The following is a 17,247-nucleotide window of genomic DNA, read 5'->3' as shown; positions in this document are numbered from 1 at the left end:
CTATAGCAGTGATGCAGAATTTGAGGAGCCACAAAAAAATGAGAATAGAAAATAAGGAATTAGTATAGGTGATCACGAGAGGTGAATGCACAAAGGAGGCATGTTTTACAGATGGGTTCACTTCAAATAGAGCAGTTCTTAACACTTTCTGAAGCTCGGTAAAAACCTGGTCAGGCCACTTGTCCAACCCCAACACTAAATGAGCTAAAATTTCCTACCATTAATATTCATGCAAAACCCATTGCTTCCAACAACATACACACTGCTGGAGTATTTCAGTGAGTTCAGCTCACTGGGGGAGGGGAGAGGGGAAGGGAAAAGTCGTTGACATCAGACCTGAGAGTGGAGGGAATATAATCAGTTGGGGGGGGGGGGGGGGCAGGGGAAGGAGAGAAGAAGTGGATTGGAAGAGGATACGGAATTTACTACAGCTTCTATTTATGTATTTGTTACACTGGAAAATGTCCGAAACTCCCTTCTAAATAAGCACGCGAACCTCTGAACTACTGAGGGAATGGAATAACCTATTATCAACTAGCATTGCATTGTGCAATGCAACTTCTTAGGGACCGTGTTAGGGAACTGGAACTGCAGCTCAATAACCTTGCTCTAGTCAGGGAAGGTGAGAACGTCATAGACAGGAGTTACACCCAGGTGGTCACACCAGGGCCATAGGAGGAGGATAAATGGGTCACAGTTAGGAGAGAGAAAGGGAAAAGCAAGGTGCAAGAAAGGACCCCTATGGCTGTAACCCTCAATAAGTATTCCTCTTTGTATTTTGGGGGGGGGGGGAACAACAGCCTAGATGGGGAAAGCAACAGGAGTCAGCCCCTGTGGCTCAGGAGGGTAGGGAAAAGAAGAGGAGGGCAGTAGTCATAGGGAAACTCAATAGTTCAGAGGACAGATAGGGGATTCTGTGGATGCAGTAAGGAGAACTGGATGGTGGTTTGCCTCCCTGGCTGTTCATGTCCAAGATATCCTAAAATGGGAGGGAGATGAACCAGAGGTCATGGTACATGTAGGTACCAATGACATAGGGAGGAAGAGAGAAGAGGACCTGAAAAGGGAGTACAGGAAGTTATGTAGGGAGTTGAAAAGGACCGCAAAGGGAGTACAGGAAGTTATGTAGGGAGTTGAAAAGGACCGCAAAGGGAATAATCTGGGGATTACTGCCTGTGCCATGCGACAGTGAGAGTAGGAATAGAATGAGGAGGAGGATAAATGCGTGGCTAAAGGAATGGAGCAGGGGACAGGGACTGAAGTTTCTGGATCACTGGGACAATTTTTGGGATAGATGTGACCTGTACAGGAAGGATGGGTTGCACTTGAATCCCAGGGGGACCAGGATCCTGGCGGGGACATTTGCTAAGGATACTCAGGAGACTTTAAACTAGAATGGTCGGGGGGAGGGAACCAAATGGAAGAGAACAGCAAGATGATTAGATTTTAAACGGAGAAAGCTTATAGACAATGTTTGAGAGCGGAAAGGCAGGTGATAGAGAAGGGAGATGCTCTGTACAAAGATGGAGGGGAGAGGATAGGAAAAAGAACATAATAGTTGTTTGTAAAGATAGGGGCAAATCGAGAGTAAGAAGTGGGAAATCTCTGAAATGCAGATATTTTAATGCTAGGAGCATTGTAAGGAAGGTGGATGAACTGAGCTTATGGATTGAGTATGGCGTGGTAACGACTAGTGAAACATAGTTGCAGGAGGGATGTGATTGGCAGCTAACTATTCCTGGATTTCGTTGCTTTAGGTGTGATAGAATCGGAGGGGCAAGAGGAGGTGGTATTGCATTGCTTGTCAGAAAAAATATTACAGTGGTGCTTAGGCAGGATAGATTAGAGGGCACATCAAGGGAGGCTATTTGGGTAGATTTGAGGAATGGGAAAGGGGTAACTACACTTATAGGGGTGTACTATAGGCCACCTAATGGGGAACAAAAACTAGAGGAGCAAATTTGTAGGGAGAGAGCTGATATTTGTGATAAGCATAGGGTTGTGATTGTGGGAGATTTAAATTTTCCAAATGTAGGTTGGGAAACCCATTCTGTGAGAGGGTGGATGGTTTGGATTTTGTAAAATGTGTGCAGGATAGTTTTTTTTTTACACCAATACGTAGAGGTACGAACTAGAGAAGAGGCAGTGTTGGATCTATTGTTGGGGAATGAGATAGGTCAGGTGACGGAGGTGTGAGTTGGGGAACACTTTTGGGTCCAGCAATCATAGAGCCATTAGCTTCAATATAATTAAGCAAAGGGATAGGTCAGGTCCTAGGGTTGAGGTTTTTGAGTGGGGAAAAGCTAGATTTGAGGAGATGTGAATGGGTTTACAAGGAGTGGATTGGTACAATTTGTTTTATGGGTAGGATGTAGTAGAGAAATGGAGGTCTTTTAAAGGGGAGTCTTTGTTACTGTTAAGTTAAAAGGCAGGGTCAAAAGTTTGAGAGAGCCATGGTTTTCAAGGGATATTAGAAACTTGGTTTGAAAAAGGGAGACCTACAATAAATATAAGAAACAAAGAATAAAGGAGATGTTCCAAGAATACATTGAATGTAAAAAGAATCTTAAGAAATTAGAAAAGCTAAAAGGTACGAGGTTGTCTATATGGACTTCAGTAAAGCCTTCAATAAGGTTCCACACGGAAAGTTAGTTAGGAAGATTCAGTTGTTTGGTATTAATTTTGACATAGTCAAATGGATTCTACAGTGGCTGGAAGGGAGATGCCAGAGAGTTGTAGTGGATAACTGTTTGTCAGCCTGGAGGCCGTTGACACATGGTGTGCCTCAGGGATCTGTATTGGGTCCTTTGCGGTTTGTCATATACATTAATGATCTGGATGATGGGGTGGTAAATTGAATTAGTAAATATGCAGATCGGTGAATTTGTGGATAATGAAGAAGGTTTTCAAAAATTGCCAGAGGGATTTGGACTGCTTAGAAGAGTGGGCTGAAAGATGGCAGATGGAGTTTAATGCTGATAAGTGTGAGGTACTTCATTTTGGTAGAAATAATAAAACAGGACATACATAGTAAATGGGAGGGCATTGAGGAATACAGTGAAGCAGAAAGACCTAGGAATAATGGTGTAACGTTCCCTGAAGGTGGAACCTCATGTGGATAGGGTGGTGAAGGCAGCTTTTGGTATGCTGGCCTTTATAAATCAAAGCATAGAATACAGGAGTTGGGTATTGATGTTGAGACTGTTCAAGGCATTGGTGAGGCCAAATTTAGAATACTGTGTGCAGTTCTGGTCACCAAATTATAGGAAGGATATCAACAAGGTAGAGAGAGTGCAGAGAAGATTTATGAAAATTTTACCTGGGTTGCAGAATTTAGATTACAAAGAAAGATTGAGCAAACTAGGTCTTTATTCTTTGGAGCATAGAAGGTTGAGAGGGGATTTGATAGAGGTATTTAAGATTATGAGAGGGATAGATGGAGTTGATGTGGATAGGCTTTTTCCATTGAGAGTAGGAAAGATTGAAACAAGAGGTTAACATGAGGGGAAACTTCTTTAGTCAGAGAGTGGTGGCTTTGTGGAATTAGCTTCTGGCAGAAGTAGTGCGGGCAGGGTCAATTTTGTCATTTAAGGAAAATTAGAAAGGTATATGGATGGGAGGGGAATGGAGGGTTATGGGTAGGGAGCAGGTGGGTGGGACTAGAGGAGAGGACTTAGTTCAGTGCGGACTAAAAGGACCAAAATGGCCTGTTTCTCTCCGCCCTTCATGCAAAGAAGATATCACATTAAAGAGGATCAGACAATCAATATACTCAGGCTTGATCTCTGTATTGCCACTTTTCATTTTAGGATTCTGCAAGATTATCATTCGTTTCAAGGCAGTAAAGCAGATTAGCATTAACTGAACATCTTCAAAATATATTAGAGAATTTTATCATGTGATCCAGGTGATACATGTACTTTTATTTTCATATTTACAATACGTTCAGGCAGGATACAATGTGGAAGAAGATCGCTAAATTGAACGGAATACTTCCCTACTCAACTTTGATCACCATGTTTCACCACACTGGAACAATGGCCTTGGATATATAGCTGCCTTTCAACTCCCAACTACATATTGAATACATTTTTATAATTAAGTGCAACATTAAAATTTAAATGGCTAAAAGACTGAGGTAGGAAACTCACAAATTTAAAATTATGATGAAATTTCACTTCTTGCAATCTGTATCCAACTTTATAGTCTCAGTAAAGATCAGTGGCCAACATGGATACTAATTAGCAAAGCCCAGAAGGGGTTCTATTTTTAATGCCCAAATTAAATGTTTCTAATCTTAGCCTAGGTGTCAAATGCCTTAGACAGCTTCCTTAACACTGCTCACCCTACAGCTTTTAAATGGCCGACTCTGGCCATTTAAACCTGTGCTGTCCAATTACGCCCAAATTAACCTACAACCCCATACATTTTTGGAAGGCAGAGAAAACTCACTCAGAACAGACTCAGGGAGACTGTACAAATCCCTAACAAACAGTCATAGCTCTGTCTGAAAAACATTTCTACATTGTACAGAAAGCACCAGTTATTCGAGGTGTGCTTAAAGGCAAATAAGCAAGACAAGTTTCAGTCAGAGGAAGCAAACCGAGTCTCGAACCACTTTGTCACTGGGGGCTGCACGTCATTATAATCTAAGTGTCAGAGCCACAGATTTTGCAAGTTGTCACAGAAACGAAACTATGACTTAGGATTGGACACCCAAGATGCAATGTGGCAAGTGATCGTTCTAGTGGCTATAATCTCATAGTTATTGAAATGTCATTTTCATACTAAGTGAAGACCCTCCAATTCCAACACCTACAATTCTTACATTGATGGTTCACAAATTGAAGGTTTGAGGACCAGTTGAAAGTGATCTAGTCATCAAAGCAACCTAAAAAGAGCACATCTACAGAAAGGCGTAGATGTGGGGACAGGAAGTTTATGAGAAAAATAAATTGGGATTAAAGTCAACTGTGCAGAGTAGGTTTGGCTAAACCAGGGTCTACAAGTTTAAGTGCCAGAAGGCTAGATCTGAGTTTGGTATCTTGTGATGATCTTTCTCCCCCACAGAACAGTGATGCTCCAAAACTCACTGCCACCAAATGATGTGGATACAATTTCTCTCCATTCCTAGACTATTTGAGGTTGGGCACAGACTTCTTATAAAAGGTAGGTTTTTGAAAGGAATTATAACTGGGTCCAGTGTAACCTCTGACTAATTTTGATATTCTAGGATATGACTGCAGCAGAGAATGGAATTCTGTTATTTTAAACCACACCCTGGAGGCAGCATTTTCTTTCAAGTTACAGAATACGATGGTTATATATCTTTACCCCCCTATGACCTGCTGAGTTCCTCCAAGATTCTTGTGTTTTTACTTCTTTCAACATATGGTACAAATAATGTTATGTACAAGCATTACAACTACCTGAGAAAAGCTGAATTGGTCAAAGGGTGTTTCCTGTCTGTTAATTAGTGTAGATTTTGAGGGCAAAGAGAAAGTAGTAGTCTCAAATCTTTGGGATTATTGGGGACCAAAGTGTTTGATGTCAATGTAATCTGGTTTGTTAATTAGCCGCAAAACAAAAAGGAAGACAATAGGAGCCAGAGGAAATTATTTTAAAAAAACTGGTCCAAAGCTTTATCAGACGACTGAAAATTTAAAATGCTGGTTGAATGTTGACCTTTAAAGTAGATACAAAAATCAGTCTCGTTTGTAATTTTAATGCTACCAAGGTGCAATAATTTTCCATTATAAAGTCTGAAATACAAACTCTGAAAGATGTACAAGTCAAAAATTAATGTTTCTTCTCCAATTCTACAGGTAATTTACATTAATTAAATTAAAACAGATACTAAGTACAAATGTACCGCATTACAGGGCATGACACTGGGGAGCTGTACCTCCGTGCTGCTGTTGCTCTTATAGCAGTGGTGGTCAAAGTGATCCACATCTTGTAAGATTCCTGGGATATTCCATACTTTATTGCAGACTTTAAAACCACATCAGCAGTAAATCAACTTTATGCAAGCTGTCCCATGGAGCCTTCTCAGGTCCTGTGATTTAATGGTACAAAAGGTTCGGAACTGTAGTACGTTTTTATAACGTATGCCAAGTAAAGTGTTTGATTTCTCTTCTTTCAAAATTTAAAATTGGACAGTTCTTGATCTTCATTCAAAGTGAATTGCGGTGTAAAAGATTATCCAAACAACCTAAAAGCAAACAAAAGATGAAAATATTCATGTGACACTTGTAATAGCTAATTTTGTCATTCACACAATTCTGTGACAGAAATAGGAATGGCAAAGTATTCAAGGAACAGCTTTTTGGGCAATTTATGTCATAAACAAGCAATTAAAATTTAGAATTTTTTTCCCCCAAAGTTATTTAGCTAAGCCTTCTCTTCCCCACCCCAACAAATTTCATAGCATCTGGCAAGCTTAAAATTGACCTAGCAAATGCCATCAACCCTGGACAGTTATACTTTAGACACAAGACTGCAGAGCTGGAATCTAAAGCAAAAAAAAAACAATCTGCTGGGGGAAATTAAAAACTCAGCAAATCAAATAGTATACTTTTTAGAGCAAAGATTAAAAAAAACCCATCAGCTGTGGGCACTCATGGAGCAGGACGCAAATTGCCAACTCTTCTCCCGAAACTTGGAGCTCTTTCAATACCAGCACCCCAAGTACTGCCATATTGGCTTGTCTGTTAAAATCACTGCACGAACAATCATACAGACTGTGCTGCCTTAGACTCTTCCCTTCCCTTCCACTCTTCCAGTTGGAAATCACAGCAAGTGCAAAACTTGTACCTACATTTCCTCCCCTCACCTCCATCAAACCTTCCAAAGCTTCACATGCATGTGGTCCTACCTAATCTACCGCATTTAGTGTATCCTTCTCTACTTCAGTGAGTCCAAACGCAGACTGGGTGACTGGTTCACCAAACACTCAACCTCTGTTGGGAGTCTCAGACTGAACTATGAACTCAGAATTAACTATGTTAATTCCCCACAGCATTCCCAAACTGAAATACATTCTCGAGAGCCTCATTCATTGTCAGGGAGAGGCTAAATGCATCATATTCCTCCTGGACAGCCTTACCCCCATGAACAATGATTTTTCTAATTTTAGGTATCCTGGTCGTTTACTTGGTTCCAGTTTCCATCTCTTCTTTACCTCATGCTGTTCTTACTTTTCTAATCAACCCCCCCCCCCCCCCCCACCCTCACTGATCTCTCCCCCATCCTGTCTCTCCACTTCTCCCTCCTTTTGTTCCCCCTAATATCTTATTACTTTTGGGCCTCTCCTTAGATCCATTCCCCTTTCATAAATGTAATATCATCATCTTACTCTAATCTCAATGAAGGATCCTGACCCAAAAGGCTGACTGACTATTTCTCCCTATGGATCCTCTGAGTCCCTCCAGTGCACAGGATTCCAGCATCTGCGACTTTTGTGTATGTCTAGGTTTTATATTTTGAAGCCTTCCAAAAAACATTTCCCACATTGCACACCATTCAACAAACTTGACCTGAGAAGACAAATTAATTGCTCTGGTTAAAGAGAAATTTCAATTTCTAATCATTTCTGATGCTCTTTGGTACAAAAGTACAGTCAATATAGAGAAATACTTTAATTTGGGTTTAATAATTCAGTTTATGGGAGGATGTTGAGCAAGGTAGCTACTTTGTAATATGTGGATAAATTACAGATCCGCATTGGAAAGGCAGAAACTGCATAATTAAGCTATATCCTGTCTACTTTTGCAAGTTGCCATAGAGTGATAGCCTCTCCAAATCATTTGAATTTGGAAAGAAAAACGACAACTGCACGCCTTTTATCAGCTGACTCAGAATGGTAATGAGAAGACTGCGAACAGATTTTCTGTGTTATGGGGTAACTGGTGAATTGTTCTGGAGTACAATGAGTTTGTTCCTGGATGGAGATTAGGTAAAGCGGTTTATGAAAGTGTGGACCAAATTAAATGACACTGACCTGGAGGTTTCAAAATGTCAGCTTCATGACTGAACTTGTGAAGTCTTCTTGACTAAAAGTGAGGCATGGTGCATTGTTTAAAAGTGTACATCAGAAGGTTCTCAATTAGATTTCTGTACAGTACAGTGGCGACATTCAACTTAAGCTCATACAAAATCCAGGTTGATAATTCAAAGTAATATTGAGGAAGTGATGAACATTATCCTAAGGTGAAATGTTTAATGATGTAACCAGTCATATCTCATAGTACTACTTGAAGAATATGCAAGGAATAGAGGGATATGGATCATGTGCAAATGGCAGAGCTTTAGTTTATTTTGGACATAGTGTTTGGTGTAGATGCAATGGACTGATGGATCCGTTCCTGTCCTCAGCCATTTTATATTAACAAAGAGTTCTCCCTCAATTTTACCATTATTTAATACTGAACCAACATCAGAAACAAATCATCTTAGTTTCTATTTGTGGGAGACTGCAGTAAGTAATATAGCCATTTGCTAGATTACAATACCTACTACAACTTAAAAAAAATCAATGGTAGTGAATTACTTTGGATAGCAAAAAGTGCTACATGATCTTTCCTGTGCTGATCACCCATGGACCCTCCAGCAGCTTGTTGTTTGCAAAAGTACCAAACTTGTCTATTCTGTAGCAGGATTGTGCTATATATCAAAAAGAAGTTACCAGAAACAATGCAAAAGATGTCATAAATCCTTCTTTTGTTAATTCCCATGTTCCACCATACTCCTCTTCATCCACCTGTTGGAAGCTGCTAAAGTAGACATACAGGATCCCTGCATTGATCAAGCAAAATCTGGAAACAAAATCCACAGGGTACTTACATACATGTCCAATGCACAAACACTGCTAGTCACAACAAAAAGATGGTTATATTATTTTACAGCAACAAATTAACTTTGTTCTTTCAAAGAAATAAGTCGAGAAGAACTCCAGACCCAAGTTTCTTTATCCTTGTGAATCTTTGCTGCACCTTTTCTAGTTTAATCACATCCTTTCTATTGTCTGGCAACACAATATTCTAGGTATGGTCTCATCAAGGCCCACATTCCAAGTCTTGTACTCAATGCCCTATCTGATGCCCCAAGGTAAACTGAGATGCAGTGGAAAGAACGGTTGAGTGGGCCGGCCAGGCTCTCTTTATGAATTAAAATCTTTCAGTTACTCATATCATTTGACAATATTAGAAAGGTAAAGCAGGCAGACACCATGACTGAAGTAAAAACACAATGCAGGAGAAACTCAGCAGGTCAAACAAATAAAGATACATAACCAACCTTTTCGGCTTGAGCCTTACATCAAGGTATGACAAAATGAAAGCAGGTATCTGAACAAAGTAGTGGGGGGATGGTCAGGGGGAGGAGCACACCAGCAACCGGGGGGAGGAGGAGGAGGAATGGCTCTGAATGGAGAGGGAAATGGGTGGTCTTGGTAGGACGGTACATGTGAGTGTGGCATAGAATTAACGTAGATGGCCACTTGGCGATCTCTAACATTGATGTAGACAGAGTGAAGCTGCCCAACGAAGTGATCTCCTTTCCAAATTGATTACACAATATTACTTTGCTTGGAAATCTTTTTGTTTCTACTCTGCAGTTGGTTAGATGTAGGAAAAGTAAACTACAAACAAATATCCTAATGTACCAAAAGTTATATATCCAAATGCACAAAATAGAACTGCCTTAACAGTAAATATTTTACTATTACACAAAGAAACACATGAACAGCATTAAGACTTACATTGCAATTCCCAAGAATCCTTTAAGTGGAACAACTCCCCAGATAACACCCAAAATAATTGCAATTATTTGACGGAACCAGTAGATCACATCCAGGAACTCATCCTGTAAAGAGCAGAGGAAGAATATCCATTAATCTGTACATTTTACAGTCCAGTTTTTGTTTAAAACATTTATAAGAACAGTTTCAGTGAACTTCAAGGCTGATTTTCACCTAGGAAGTTGGAGAAACATGAAATTAACTTTTATTGAATTGAGCAGGTTTAATTGCATAATAATGTTGACACATTGCATTAGTTCAACTGGACCCAACAATGTTTTGCTATTGATTTTTGTTTTTAGTGATACTACGATGAAAAAGGTGATAGTCATGTCCAGCAGCCCAACATCCATGAAATACACCCCAAACTGTTCAGGGAGCAGAACCTTTGTTGTCCAGTGTAACTTGCCGAAATATTCAACCCCCAACTTAAAAATGTTGCGAACCTGAAAATAAAAAAAAGTTGCAGTGAATTTAAAAGCATGTCCCACATATCGTGCACCGCTGCATGCTTCCATCATTTATTCTTTGTTTATGGTTTGCAGAGAATGGACCCCAGAAGCTTTGTAAGCACCAGGAAATTTCTGCCAGCTCTGATGACCTCCAGGACAAGGGAGCTTTAAAATTTATATTTTAACTCCAATCTAGTATGTGTCAATAATTTGGACTTCAACCTCAAGTCTGAAAAAAAAGGGCTCAGTGAGCAATTACTGTCAGAACAAATTGCTCACTTTAAATTTCACAAGATGGATTTTTTTTTAAAAGAAAGTGTGTGAACGCATATTCCACAACACGTATTTCATTGATTAGGAGTCACCAATAAATTGAATAAATTTGGAAAGCAGAGCAATTTTCTCACCTTTTCAATAAAATTAATTGAAACAATTGTTTGCCTCTGGCTGTCTCCACATAAATACATGAGGGGGAGAAAATGCTTATCAAATATTCTTCTAAAAGTTATTCATGGAACCAGTCCACACATCAGGCAATGCATTCCAGATCAGTTCTTCATGTTTCCTTCAGTTCCTTAGTCAATTTCTTTAAATCCACAAACACTAGTTAATGTTGTATATTGGAAAGTTTTCCTCATCATGACTGGCTATTGAATGTTTTCATTACTGCCTAAGGAGATGATCGCTGGATCTAACTCATCTCTACTGCACCCTTTTAAGTACTTTGACATCTCTCCTCAAACATGGTGCACAGAGAAAAATCTTTTAAGGAAATTGCTCTCATCGATCCAGTGAGGAAATCACTGGTTCAAAGATAATATGGCCATAAAATGTCTAAATGGACCAACTTATAACAAAGTGACAATACTTCATTCATGGCACCTTGTTGCGCTGTTTATTTAACTAATCTGTCACAATGATTGAATTTAAAAAGTCAAATACAGATAAACATGGCAACTGGCAAACTTACTTTTAAAAGATGGCAGTGTAAATTTCAGAATCCAGGTCAATGACCAACTTTCTATCTTTAAAACAAACATAATAGTCTTCACTAGAAGAAAAGACTGATATGGCAATAGTGTTAGTGTGCGTATTACTGAAAATACAAACGGCAACTCAAACTCTCCTTTTTATACCTAATAATGTCAACTGGCAAACATTAAGCACAGAAACATACAGCAGAGGAAAGGGGCATTCAGTCCACCATATCCGTGCCAAATTAAACTCATCTCATCTGCCTGGATGTGACCATATCCATCTATTTATTCCTTACTTGTTCACATCTCCATATTTGCTTTGAACATCTCCCTTGTCAGCCTTGCAATTCTCCTTTAAACATTCTCCCTCTCAACTTAAAGCTATGCTTTCCAGTATTTGTCATTTCCACCTTCGGAAAAAGACCCTGAGCACCAACTTAATAATTCTCATAATTTTATTCATTTCTATCAGATCTCCCCTTTGCCCATGATGCTCCAGAGAGAACCCATGTTTATCCAATTTCTCATTAATGTGAACATATTCCAATCCAAGCAACATCCTGGTGAACCCCTTCTGCAATTAAGGAGTAAGAAATCTTTATAAAACAGAATTCATTAAATTTGTTTCACCCTGAAAATTTCTTGTCCTTGGAAAGCTGTTTCAAAATACCTGCAAGTCTGGTGGAATGCAGTTTATGGCAATAAAATGAGCTCCAATTTTAGTTAGAATTAAGTCAGTGATAAGAAAATGATTACAAAATTAAATAACCTCAAATGGTTAAAATTCAACCCTGTTTTTAACTGTATAAAGTAATGCTCAGATTCTTGAAACACCCCATTTGTTTGATTGGCTTTATTCACTTGAAAAATGTCTGAAAATCCACACATTTCACTGTACTCTGCATTGTCCACCCTACATTTACTAATGTGTATATCTATACCTCCTGTTATGCCAACTACTTCATATGGAAGAACATTATTTCCTGAAAAACAGGTCTCATTTTACCATGCTCGCATTGCATTTAACACTTCGCGCAGTGACAATGTTTCTCAACCATCTATGGTCTAGATACATTAGTCCCATTCGCACTGGCACTTTAACCCAGTAATTAATCACCAATCTACCAGTTAATGTGCCAGCATGAACGCTAACGAACAGCCACTCAGGCGTCAGATCGCTCCGGGGATGAACTGCTTAGGGTGGGTGTATCGTATGCAGGACATCACCGCTGGAAGATAGGCACCCCTTTGCTCTGGGATGCCAGGTGGTAAGTTTGAAAGGGCACAGAGAACTGGTTGGCATTGGCCCGTGTGAACGGCAAAAAATGCTAGTTTGAACCAGTTCGTTGAACCACTAATTTACCAGTGAGCCAATGTGAAAAGGTATTGTTTTAACTTTTACAAAGGAATGGGAGGGGTCTTACAGAAACATAAAATTATAAAAGGGATGGATAAGTGAGACAGGAAAGACATTTCCACTAGTAGGTGAGAGTAGAGACAAGCTCAAGATTCAAGGCAGAAATGCTTTACCAAGAGAGCAACATATCTATGGAATTCTCTGCCCAAAGAAGCTGTAGAGTCTGCCACATTAAACATATTTAAGACAGTTAGATATTCTTTTGAATAGTTGAGGAATTGTGTTATAGGGATAAGGCAAACAGGTGGAGCTGTTTCCACAGCCAGATCAGCTCTGAGTACTGAATAATGGGCCAAATGGGCAACTTCTGCTCCTATTTCTATTGTTCTTACACTAGGATTTCTAATGAGTATCTGAAGGAGGAAATTAATTTCATTATTAATATAGCTTGCACAGAAAATGGTGATCAAATTCTATGTTCTAAATTCCTTTGATACACGTTTAACAAATTTATTTTATTGCAATTCAGTGAGTTACCTGTTTAGGTGCAGCAAGTAAGAATTTTGGTACATATGTTTCTTTTTCTTTGGCTTGGCTTCGCGGACGAAGATTTATGGAGGGGGTAAATGTCCACGTCAGCTGCAGGCTCGTTTGTGGCTGACAAGTCCGATGCGGGACAGGCAGACACGGTTGCAGCGGTTGCAGGGGAAAATTGGTTGGTTGGGGTTGGGTGTTTGGTTTTGTATAATAATAAACTATCATCAAGAATGATAGAAACTCGTGGAATACAATTCTTGTTCCCCATGTAGGAAATAAATTACACACTGTAAAGCTCATCAACTACCTTTATTTTTCCATTGCATGGGCATACACATCTTCTTACCGCTTCAAGAGACTGCCTACTGACATTTAATGTGGAATTGAAACTTGTATCCCTACTGCATTTATTTTTCTTATTTCTTAATGTTAATGAAAGAAAATGGAAGTACACAATCTGCTATTAATGTGTTTCCATATACTCTTTTATTCCAGTTAAACTTTAAAATTGCCATTTTCATCCAACAAAATCAACATGATCAATCTGCACTGACAAAAGATGACAAACTAAATGTTAAATATTTATAGATTTTGCTGGGTGTGCAATATTTCCAAAATATTCTGCTTATTTTCCCATTTAGCCTGTAGACAATTGTGGCAGGGAAGGGGGGGGGGGGGGGGTGGGGGATATAGAGGAAATACAAAGTGTATGTGTGGTCAGGGGAATGTGTGTTTGCAAGATACCAGTGCGTGGTTATGAGGGCTTTTATGTAAACACAGGACACCACTAGATCGTGGTTTCTAAACAAGTGAATTTAGGAGAGGCGGCTTGGGTGGGGGTGCCTGACTGGGTATGCTGTTGGGACTTGGAGAGAGGAGAGGGGGGGAGAGTGGGCTGGACTGGGGCAAGGTATACAGTGTGGTGTTGTGAGGTGGGGGGATGTGGGGCTGCACTATGAAGAGAGGTGGAGTTGTGGGGTAGGATGAGGCAGAGGAGGACACAGGCTAACTTTAGCTGCTTTCTGGTGCTTGGGACGCAGATAATGCGCCGGCAGACGCGGCTAGGGGAGTGCAGCTGGGGAGGTGACCGCGAAGGAGAGCCACTTCTGAGAGAAGGCCGGCTCCTGCGGACCTCGTCCCACTGCTGCTTTCAGGTGCAACGGGGGGGATTCTCCGAGCCGGAGAATATACCGACAGGAGGAGGGTTAGGTCAGTGCTCCTCCTGGCCGGGTTCTCCACTTTCAGGTGGCCGCACTGGGGTAGAATAGGCGGAATTCTGGCCACCTGAAAGAGGCTTTTAGAAGTGAACAGCATCTCAGCTGCAACTGCCCCAGGGTTAATATTCCGTGCATGGGGAGCGGGAGTGACGACATGAGGGCTCTGGGATGAGAGGTGGAGTTGTGGGGTAGAATGGGGGAGGGGAGGGGAAGGGGATTCATTAGACACAGGCCAACTTTGGAAGCGGACAGTAATCTGTGCGCCAGGATTAATATTCCCGACAGGCACACGGCTCTGAGACGGCAGGGGCCGCACCAAGTCCCCTCGGAAGGAGCCTGGGGCCCCGCTGCCCCCCCCCCGGCTCTCACCTTGTCCTCCCAGGCCGCGTGACTCTTCAGCACCTTGCTCCACACCGATACTTTCCAGCCGCCGTTGGCCACCGGGTGTTCCCTCCACTTGGCTCCGCTCATCCTCCAATCACGCCGGCCGGCCGGCTCCACGCTCGCTCGCTCGCACCCGCCACTCGCGCTCCTTCCCCGGCGCGGCGCCCGCCTCGCCGACCCCGCATGCGCTTGTCACGCCCCGCCGGGTCCTCCAGTATACCGGCATGCCCGGCAACTGCGGCCATCTTCTCTCCCTGCCGGGATCGCCTGCGGTCCCAGCCACTGGGGTGGAGTCTCCTGCGCGCGGCCCACTTGCCTTTCCATCGGTCCACGAGGACTCGAGAAAAGGGGACCTACTGTCTTTATTTCCGTGTCAAACATTTCAACGATGGAATGGCCATTGAGGCCAGTTCATTGCATAGATTCAAAAAGGAGTGTAATGTGGCTCTGCTCCTAATGCTCTTTCATGACTTCTGACCTGATAAGGAAGGTCACCCTCTGCAATTGGATTCTCGACTTCCAGACCGGCAGGTCCGGATCGGGAACAGCCCTTCCAAGCCCGTCACGCTGTTCACTCTGCTGACCCACGACTGTGCAGCTCGAACCACATCATTCAGTTCGCTGTCGACAGGGCAGTGGTGGGCCTTGTTAGTAAGAATAATGGGTCATTACACAGAGATAAGTGCAGTCACGAACGGACTGGTGCAGAGCCAACAACCTGTATCTGAACATTAATAAAACAAAAGAGATGGTTGTCGACTTCAGGAGCGCCCGAGGGATCGCTCTTCACTGGCCACTGTTGAGGTCGCCAAGGGTATCAAAGGTCTTGGTGTGCACTTGGCAGAGAATCTTACCTGGTCCCTTAACACCTGGACTTCCTGCAAAGGCTGCTCATCTCCCACCATCCTCACCACATTCTACAGAGAGCATTCTGAACAATTGGATCACCACCTGGTTTGGAAGCAGTACCAGCTCAGGCTGCAAGACCCTGCAGACGATAGTGAAGTCCGTGGAAAAGATCACTGGGGGCTCTCTTCCTACCATGATGGACATCTACAGCATGTGAAAAGCAATAAACATTGTGAAGGACTTCACAGACCCCTCATGTAAACTTTTCTCCCTTTTGTCATCTTGTAAGAGGTACCGTAGCACTCAGCCCTTACGTCCAGATTGGACAAGTTTTTTTCCCCTTGAGCCATCAGGCTCCTGAATTCCCAGAACATATGTGGATAGTGTTCCATGGACTTTTATTGTATATGTCAATATTTTAACTTCTATTTTAGCTTATATTTATGTATATTTGCTCTGTGGTCCTGGAGAAACACTATCTTGTCTTTACCATGCAATGCATGGCATGAATGACAAATAAGGGTGACTTGACAAAGAAATCAAAGCCATGGACAAAATGCAGTAATAAGGTACAGAAGCTCCTTGATCGGTTATATTAAAATATGCTGCAGACTCAAAATAATTATTTAGCGGATTTATGCTTTGGAGGCATGGTTGCAAGGGTAAATAAGAGAAAATTTTAAGCCAGAAACATTACATACTCAACACCGTTAACAGCGACATGATCTGACACAAAATGGCAAACGGCATTCTCCTTCCTTGAGCCGACGAAATGCTGAAACTGCGTGTACTCCATTTGTAAGTACGAGTTGTGGAGGGGCGTGGCGTGATGGCGTAGGGAGAAGATGTGGAAAATGCCTCTCCTGGCAGAATTAATTAATACCCAACTTTTTATACATTTTTTAAAGTATGGAATAATTTTTAAATTTTTCTAGAGGTACTAAAAGATGACTGCAAAAAAATCTAGAAGACAGACAAAAAAAATCAGCTATAACTGAAGTTACAGTGATGGAAGAAACTGGGCCTACCTTGAAGACTCATCTTCAGATCTTGGTTCCTCCCCAGCCTCGATCTACAAAGCCTCCACGGGTCAGGATCCAAACTCCAGCGCTGCCTTCTCGGGGAGCTGGAGAAGATGGCGCTGGAGCACGGAAGTACATTACAGAAATGACTATAGAATCAACGCGCATGCGCAGGACTTCATGCATATGCACTGCAGAAGTGACCAAGTTGGAGTCTGCAGACCCAACTTCTATGGTAGCAGGTCAAATGAGCGCTAAGCAAAAGACCCGTTTACAATTTCAACCACTGGTAACTTCTACAGATGAAGAGGTAGGAGTGGAAGTCTTATGCCACAATCACAGGGAGAGGAATCAGAAGGAGATCAGTATATTCAAGGTAAAATGGATGCATGTTGTTACCCCAAAACCTCTTGATCCACAGATTTTTGATAAAATTTTTGAAAAAATTGATTCAATTAGTGAAAAAAATGGATGCAAATTTTGCTGAAGTGAAAGCAGATTTTACTACCCAACTGGGAGCTATTGAAGAAACGACTGTAATGAAGACAGATACGGAAAAGTGTAATAAAACAGTTGATAAAATTTAAAGTTCAAAAATTTGAAGACCTTCAGGAATGTCATATGGAGGTAGAAGAATGTAAAGATACAGTTAA

At 41.4% G+C, this 17,247-nt stretch overlaps 2 protein-coding genes across 4 annotated transcripts in view; one reads left to right on the top strand and one right to left on the bottom strand.

Annotated features, from left to right (window-relative positions):
* Nucleotides 1-10,684, top strand: part of cyld2 (cylindromatosis (turban tumor syndrome) 2) — a 58,910-nt gene extending 48,226 nt beyond the window's left edge. The window contains exons 17-18 of one of the 2 annotated variants that reach the window (XR_011339948.1): nt 5,071-5,169; nt 10,345-10,684. The gene's annotated coding sequence lies outside the window, so the exon portion shown is untranslated. Of the gene's footprint in view, nt 1-3,949; nt 5,170-10,344 lie in introns of both variants that reach the window. The other variant, XR_011339947.1, reaches the window with a different exon arrangement.
* Nucleotides 5,710-14,923, bottom strand: rab5if (RAB5 interacting factor). 2 transcript variants are annotated; one of them, XM_069884240.1, is made up of 5 exons: nt 14,709-14,923; nt 9,761-9,864; nt 8,687-8,816; nt 8,003-8,054; nt 5,710-6,214 (listed from the first exon to the last, which is right to left on the bottom strand). In XM_069884240.1, the coding sequence occupies exons 1-5, from the start codon at nt 14,808-14,810 to the stop codon at nt 6,177-6,179; spliced, it is 426 nt and encodes a 141-aa protein (XP_069740341.1). In that variant the 5' UTR covers nt 14,811-14,923; the 3' UTR covers nt 5,710-6,176. The 2 variants fall into 2 exon arrangements, with proteins under 2 accessions (XP_069740341.1, XP_069740342.1); XM_069884241.1 differs by lacking the exon at nt 8,003-8,054 and having other exon boundaries at nt 14,709-14,921.
* Between the last annotated feature and the right edge of the window lie 2,324 nt (nt 14,924-17,247).

Source organism: Narcine bancroftii, chromosome 6, assembly GCF_036971445.1.
Source record: "Narcine bancroftii isolate sNarBan1 chromosome 6, sNarBan1.hap1, whole genome shotgun sequence".
Taxonomy (NCBI): domain Eukaryota; kingdom Metazoa; phylum Chordata; class Chondrichthyes; order Torpediniformes; family Narcinidae; genus Narcine; species Narcine bancroftii.
The sequence above is the reverse complement of the archived record's forward strand: the minus strand, read 5'-3'. Positions and strand labels throughout refer to the sequence as shown.